General features: G+C 59.0%; 1 protein-coding gene across 1 annotated transcript; it reads right to left on the reverse strand.

Annotated features, from left to right (window-relative positions):
* Positions 1-887: 887 nt before the first annotated feature.
* LOC127594969 (NAD kinase-like) lies at positions 888-2099 on the reverse strand. The gene is made up of 4 exons (XM_052056689.1): positions 2075-2099; positions 1889-2025; positions 1383-1793; positions 888-1340 (listed from the first exon to the last, which is right to left on the reverse strand). The coding sequence occupies exons 1-4, from the start codon at positions 2097-2099 to the stop codon at positions 888-890; spliced, it is 1026 nt and encodes a 341-aa protein (XP_051912649.1).
* Positions 2100-7218: the final 5119 nt, after the last annotated feature.

Raw genomic sequence — 7218 nt, forward strand, 5'->3', positions numbered from 1 at the left:
CGCCATCCCTACAGACTGGGAGCCTGCACCTCTTCGCGGATCAGCTTGATGTCCTCCTCGATGACCACGATCCGAGGCCACTCGCTCTCCAGGTTCAGCCCTACCACGAAGTCATCGGAGCTGCTGCCCGAAAAGCTGATCTGCCGGACGCGGTCTCCGGGAGACAACTCGTACAGGCGCTGAGAGCGCAGCAGGTGGTCCTCAATGGTCAGGTGCGGCCCGTTCACGTAGATGTACTTCACGTCGTTGATGGGCAGCACCCCCACCGCCCGGTCAATCCCCGCCACTCGCTTTACTTCCAGCTCAATCACCTTGCTCATAATCAATGGGAGCCGACCAGCCCCTCCGCCTCCGCCTTGACCGCCTGGTTCATTCCTCACCAGCAGGACAAGCAGCAGAACACTGCCCGCAAGCTCGCAGAACTGCACACACGCGCCTTGAAGGCCCAGACCCGCGAGGCCGACCTCCGCGAAATTGAGGTCCAGGTCGAAGCTCTCGAGCAGGAACTCAAGGGAGTCGAAGACCAGGGAGAGCAGCTTCCGGAAGGGTCAGTCCTGGGTGATCTGTGATCCACAATCATCTGTCATTATACCCCGGCCAATTCCTCCATCAGCCCCACGTGCGCCCGTAGAACCTCGTCCGCCCCGTGCGCGGGGGGTCCGTCCCTGCGCCAGTCCACCAGCCGGGAGAGGGCTGGGCCTGCCACTACCTGTTTGTCGACGTTGTCCAGACGGAAGAATCCTGCGGGGTCGCATTCCCGCCCCTGGAGGGAGCGGCCTCGGAGTGAAGAGCGTAGGCCTGCACTTTGAGAGTGGAAGTAACGGGACACGGGGGCGGCCCCCTCGAAGCGAATGTAGGCGGGAAGCAAATGCAAATCCATGATTATTTCAGGTGAAGGCGTAACCAGCATTCCAGGAGTAGATGGCCTTGATCTTGTGCTGGCTGCGGCTGTCCTCGCCCAGCCGCACCATCTCGAAGTCGTGGCCCTGCCGGATTCGTATGGACTCGCCCTGCCGCAGCCGGTCGTGGCACTTGCCGTCGAAGTGCACCTCGGCCTCGCTGCGAGAGTCCTTGCTGATGCAGATTTCGACCTCGATGTCGTGGCTCATGACGAGGGGGCGGAAGCTGAGGGTGAGAGGGTTGACCGCCACCAGGACGATGTTTGTTGAGCGGTAATTGACAATAGGCCCCCCGCAGTTCATGGCGTACCCCGTGGATCCCAGTGGAGTGGCGACGATGATGCCGTCGGTGACTGTGTCGGTGAAGTGCTCGCCGTTGATGAAGACGGCCGCCTTGATGCAGAAGTGGGTCTTGCGGCGCACCACCACCTCGCTCAGCACCTGCAGCCCGTACTCGGCCCGGCCCTACACCTCCTTGGCCACGTGCAACCGCATCAGCCGCTCGCTGTAGTACCGGTTGTCCCTGATATGGGTCAGCACTGTGGGCAGCTCGCACTTCCAATTGGACAGCTGGATGGACCCCAGCATGGACTCGTTGTCCTTGCTGATGCAGAGAACCGGCTTGGCCCGCTCCTGCAGCAGTAGCGCCGCGAATTTGACCGCACTGTCGCCTCCCACCACCATTATGAGGTCCACCTCCTCTTGGATGTACAGCTTGCACAGCTCGGCCATCTCAGGAGTGCTGAGGCTGTCGGGTTCCTTGACGCTGCAGAAGTAGTGCTTCATGGCCCCGTGGAAGAAGTCCATGATGGCCTCGTCCTCCTTCTCGTAGCCCTCCTGGACGACCTTGAGCATGCGGCTGCGGTAGCCTCGCAGCTCTGCCAGCTTCACGCCCTGGCAAGTCGACATTAATTGGTTACAACATTCCCCACAACCGGAGGCAGGCTAGCGCAAGAGCATGGGCCCTGTCTGTTATTGCTAGCATGAACCTCTCCGGGATGGACCTCAGCATCCTCTCCAAGCAGGAGCAGGCCGCCCTCCAGGTCCGAGCCAGCCTTGTCCTCGACTCCCTCGATTTCTGTGACTTCCTCCAGGAGCACCTCCTGGCTGCGCAGGCCCTCTGCCCCTGCAGAGAGGCAGTGGGAGCCCGGATACTAAGCTTCCTGACCAGGCACCTGGGGTGCGGGGTGGCAGGCGCATGTGCAGGCACGGGCGAGGCAGCCGTGCAGACCTCAGTCGATCCCAGTATTTATCATGAACGCTGAACAGATCCTCATGATCAAGAACAGTCTGGAGGGATGCACGAAGGCTCACACGGTGATCGCCACCACCAAGGTGGCTTGCTGCTACGTGGGCCAGGCAGCCGAGGTCGGAGGGTACCGCCTGTTCGCTCTCTCCTTTTCCGACCAGCCCTCCCTGTCCAACAAGTCTATCGAAATCCGGGCGCAGGCGGTGTACAGGGCCTCGTGTGGATTGGCGCAAGAAGAGGAGCGCAAGAGGCACGTGAAGGAGGGGCTGGAAGAGGCTTTCAAGGAGTATCACGTGAACTTCTGGATGTTCCCGGCGGGCAAGATCCAGCACACTGGGTGGAAGACCCCCTGCAAGGGCTTCTGCCAGCTGACTGTCAAGAACTACCCAAAGTGCACGTATGACCTTTTAATCATCATCAATTGAGATGCTGTTCTGGCTGCTGCTCGAGGCGACCCGCCCAGTCTGTGCTCCCAGCTCCCTGCAGTGTCAGGACTACCCCTCCCTCTGCGCGGCAGACTCCTCCCTCCTCCTTTCCGGCCTCATCTTCACCAACCCCTGCCAACTCACCACCTTCGTCACCGTGGCTATCTCTAACTGCACCTTCACAGACCTACTGGTGAACGCCTCCAGCCTAAGCGCCGATGGAATGCGCTGTCTCTCGAACTGCACTTTGTTTAGCCCAGAGTCTTCTGTACAATAGGCAGCGGGACAGTACTTGGGAGTGGCAGGGGACCAGGCCCGCCTGGGCGGGTCCTTGCAGTTCAGCAGGATAGTGGTGTACTCTCAGGAAGTGGCCGTGCTGCCGGGCACTCAGATCAGCATGTCCCCGCGGCAGTGCTCGACCAGACTGATCCAGTACCAGTCCGAACACATTTTCGACAAGATCCTGGCCAACCTGACTATAACCTACGATTACCACCGGCTCTTCGAGGTGGCCCAGTAAGACTTCTATTCGACCATCGTGGTGACTGACTCCCTGGCCCTGCAGGACGCCATCGTCCGGGCCAACGCCCTCTGCGTGCTTGCCCAAAACCTGTCCCTTCAGGCGACTGTCCTCAATGCAACGGGCAAGGGCTGCCATTTCGGAATCGGCAAAGGGATCTCAATCAACTCGTCAGAAGGGACGATCTGCCATCCTACTGGCGCCTCGGGCAGCGGCTACGGAGGGACGGGGGCTTCACAGAACAGCACCTGCCTCGGCGTCCTCTAGGGATTTCGCTTCGTCCTACACAACTACCCCTATATAAGTAAAGACTCGCTGATGCAGGGCAGCGGTGGAGCCGGTCCCCACGCGCAATCGGGAGCAGGCGCAGTCTACTTACTGGCCGTGAACTCGCTTTCCCTGGACGCCGCCTCCTCGATTCTTAGTGACGGCTTGCCTGGGCTTGCTTCTTCGGGCAGCTCTGCCGGGGCAATCACTCTCAAGGCAAGAGCAATCGCAGGACAGGGGTTGATTTCTGCGGAGGGAGGAGCGGGCACCAATGGCACCGGCGGAGGCAGTGGCGGACTTGTTTGGGTGCAGACTCTTGAAAACAGCAGTTTCAACGGAGAGGTCCTCTACGGAGGGGGAGGCGGGGGCGACGGGCAGGGATCGGGGTCTAAGGGCAGTTTCTACAGAAGTGCGTGCCCGCCGGGCTCCTAGCCAAGCTCGGGAATGAGCTGCAAGACCTGCCCCGAGCGGTACTACAAGGGGCCTTTGGAAGTTTAATGTTTACTTTGCCCTAAGGTGGGACAGCTGGATCACAGCAAGAAGACTGGGAAGCAATCGCTTTCGGAATGCTATGAGGTGGGGGACGGCAGGTTCAGCCGGCAGCCGTTCAAGCAGTTCATGGCCCACCTGAAGGGCTGGTTCCTCGCGGCCGGCATTGTCTACATGCTCCTCCTCTGCCTCACTGGTTATTTCTTCAAGGTCTTCTATCGCAAGTATGCTAACTATGAGAAGGAGTTCGATTACGAAGCGGCTGTCGAGGACTTGGCCAACCAGACCATCACTGCTGACCTGAAGTCCTCTGACATCTTCACTCTGCCCGACGTGCTCTTCCACGAGTGCCGCCTGGTGGCCCGCGGCTCGAACACCTACCACAGTCCCTGGCAGCTCAGCCCCGAGCTGCCGGCCGCCTTGCAGTCGTTCGCCATTCCTGAGCAGTATGCCCGTTTTGCTGCGGCCTTTAATGAGGCGGCCCGATGGAGCCTGGGCGAACACGTGCTGTGCTGGGGGACAGTGGTGTTCTACCCACTGTTCTGGATGGTGCACGCGCGGATAAAGAAGTTGAAGTACCAGCGGGTGCGGGGACTGGCCGCGGGAGGCATCATCAAGGGCAAGCACTACACCAAGGGCCTGAAGGTGTCAAAGAATGCGGACTACACCAACCTGTACGTAGACTTCTTCGAGTACAAGGAGACCAACCTGCGGTATTTCGTGCTGGGGTCGCCCTTCGTGATCCACTTGTCGGGCGAGGGCAGCTTCGTGCGGCCCTTCTACCTGTGCGAGACGGATGCTTTCTTCAACGTGCTGTACTTCGTGATCAACCGCAACCTGAGGGACAGTCCCTCTGAAAAGCGAGTAATGCTCGAGAGTCTGGCTGCACAGCACATCCGCGAGGAAAACATCAAGACTCTCTCTCGTTTCCTTTTCGAATTCAACCAGCGCGCCTTCAGCCTCGACCTGGCCGCCCCTCGCCCCCTTCTCCTCACCGCCCTCCAGGCCCTCGCCCACCTGCTCACCTGCTGGAACGATAGCTTTTTCGCCCGCCTCCAAATCAAGATCGACCTGCTCTTGCTCCAGGCGGGCTCTGACTTCAAGGGTTCTGTGCGCAATGTCAGTAAGGCTCCCGAAGAACAGCTGTCGGAGGTGCTCGGCTTGCTGACCAGTTCTGATCTGTCCTGCAAGCTGGCACTGTTCATTTCCCGGCCCGACACCGACCTTACAGACGCGGCCTTCGAGGACTAAGCTCACCCGACGCAGGCAGTTCAGACTGGCTGCGGAATGGGCGGAGCTCGCTTCTGGCTGCTTTCGCACCTGGACTGCGTGTTCCAGGGACTAGACTACTTCGGGGTTCTGTACCTGCAGCTAGGCCTGCTGATCCTGTCGTGGATGCTGTTGCTGACCCTGATGACAGACCTGCACAGTAGTTTTTCCCTTCTACTGCTGCTACCCTACCCCTTTGTGCAGTTCGCCGCAGTCTCGCTGGGCTTCGTGTGGACTATGTCCAACAGCTACGGACTGGGCAAGCTGTTCGTAGTGCTGAACGCCCTGAGTGTGGTGAGCCAAGGCTTCGGGCTGTGCGTGGCGGCGGCCTCGTTTGAGTCGAGCACGCAGTACCTCGTATTGAAGGGGGTGAGCCTGCTGCCCTATCTGGCGATGGCGTTTTCCTCCCGGCGACTGCTCATCGAGTCACGCAAGCTGAACAAGCTCTACTTAGACTGATTATGATCGATTTGACTCATCGCTTTGTTGACACGGCCCTCGCTCAGGCCTCGATCCCACATGGTGCCAGAGAGTTCAACAGCGCCACCCGCTCCCTCCTGGTATCCCTCCGCAGCATCAGCACGGAACTCGAGACCACTGACCAAGTCATCTCCGCTCGAACCCAGTTCTACGACGGAGACTACCGACTTCTCGCGAGCATTGGTAGTGCCATCGCAGCAGTCGTCGAGAGTGTTATGCTGCTGGACTTCAAACTCAAGAGCAGTGAGGCGGGCGAGTTAAACCCCGGGCAGTTAGGTCACCGGAGCACCGCAGCAGCAATCGTGTCACAGCGGTGCAGGGCCGTGCAGTTGCTCTATCGGCGAGTCAAGCAAAAGCACCAGGAGAAGTAGGCCAAACTCAAGGAGCTTGTTCGTATCGAACTTCCGAAGCAGCTCTTCGCATAGGAGGGGCAGGAGAACGATCGGTCGCGCGGCCTGCTTCTGAAGTACGAACAGCGAGGTGAGAGCATCCGGCAGGCTCAGGATCAGCTCGAACGGATCGAAGGGCTGCTGATCGAGTTTAGTACTGAGTTGTCGGCACAGTAGTCAACTACCGAGGAAATTCTCCTGCAAGCGGAGTCCTCGCTGGAACGAATCAAAGCTGGTAACGAGCATCTCTTGGAGGCGGAGAATAACAGGGACTTCGGTAAAGGCTGGGCCTTCCTGTTTCTGGGCATGGCCCTGTCCCTGCTGCTGTTCGACATCATCAAGTGAAATCAGATCAGCTTCAGCCGCGGCCGGTCCTCGTCCATGAAGGGTCCCTGCACCACACCCATGGTCCTCAAACACTCTCTTAGCGACTCCCTCAAAAGACCATGGTCCTCAATATTCTGCGGCCTGAATGTCTTGTTTATTACGTCTTTGAAATCGTCGCCCCCGCCCAGCAGGAAGTCGATCGAGACTCCTCGGACGGCAGCCCCGGCAGGGATCTCGGACCCATTGTAGAAGGTGGCCTTGCGAAGGGCTCTGGTGGTAGCCTGGACCTCCTGTGCGAGGCCGCTGGTCTGATAGTATCCCTTAGGGCCAGACTGAACTATCTTTAAGGTTTCCATCAGCTGGGCACCCGTCAGTGAAAACGTCAGAATCTTATTTTAAAAGGGGAAGGCACTATAGAGCTCGGCCTCGTTGATTTCCCCCGGAGTCAGCGGGGCCCGGAACCCACCGGGGTTGAGCACTGCGAAGTCTGCCTGGCTAACGTTGACCAGGCAGTCGCAGACCATGTTTCCGAAGTTGTTCTCGTGGTCGGTATCAATCGCGAGGTAGAGCTTGCTGTCCGCCACCGGCTCGTAGTAAGGCTTGAGCTTTTTCTCGTATGAGTGGATGATCGACTCAGCCTTCGGGTCCTTGAAGACCTTGCTCTCGTGGAATTTATACTCTCCCAGTCTCTGCTTTTCTGGGTTTTCTGGCCGATAAGGGCAGTACAGAAGGTCCTTGTAAACTTCGGAGCAAACCGGCACGGGCCCCTCAATCTGTGAGCCCACCAGTCGCAACTTTTCATCGAAGTGCAGATAGAGCACGTGAAACTACCTGCCTCCGTTGACGTTCTGGACGACTGGTAGGCCCTCGTAGTAATGGTTCAGAGTCTGGTGCACGTGGCCAG

The sequence above is a fragment of the Hippocampus zosterae genome, unplaced genomic scaffold, assembly GCF_025434085.1.
Source record: "Hippocampus zosterae strain Florida unplaced genomic scaffold, ASM2543408v3 HiC_scaffold_340, whole genome shotgun sequence".
Classification (NCBI taxonomy): domain Eukaryota; kingdom Metazoa; phylum Chordata; class Actinopteri; order Syngnathiformes; family Syngnathidae; genus Hippocampus; species Hippocampus zosterae.

What these genes read in the sequence shown, in the direction of transcription:
- LOC127594969 (XM_052056689.1), bottom strand. Translation starts at nt 2,099, where the DNA reads ATGCGCCTGCCACCCCGCACCCCAG. An exon ending in CCTGCCACCCCGCACCCCAG is followed by an intron (nt 2,026 to 2,074) that starts GTGCCTGGTCAG and finishes GCCTCTCTGCAG; the next exon opens with GGGCAGAGGGCCTGCGCAGC. An exon ending in AGCGGCTGATGCGGTTGCAC is followed by an intron (nt 1,341 to 1,382) that starts GTGGCCAAGGAG and finishes TACGGGCTGCAG; the next exon opens with GTGCTGAGCGAGGTGGTGGT.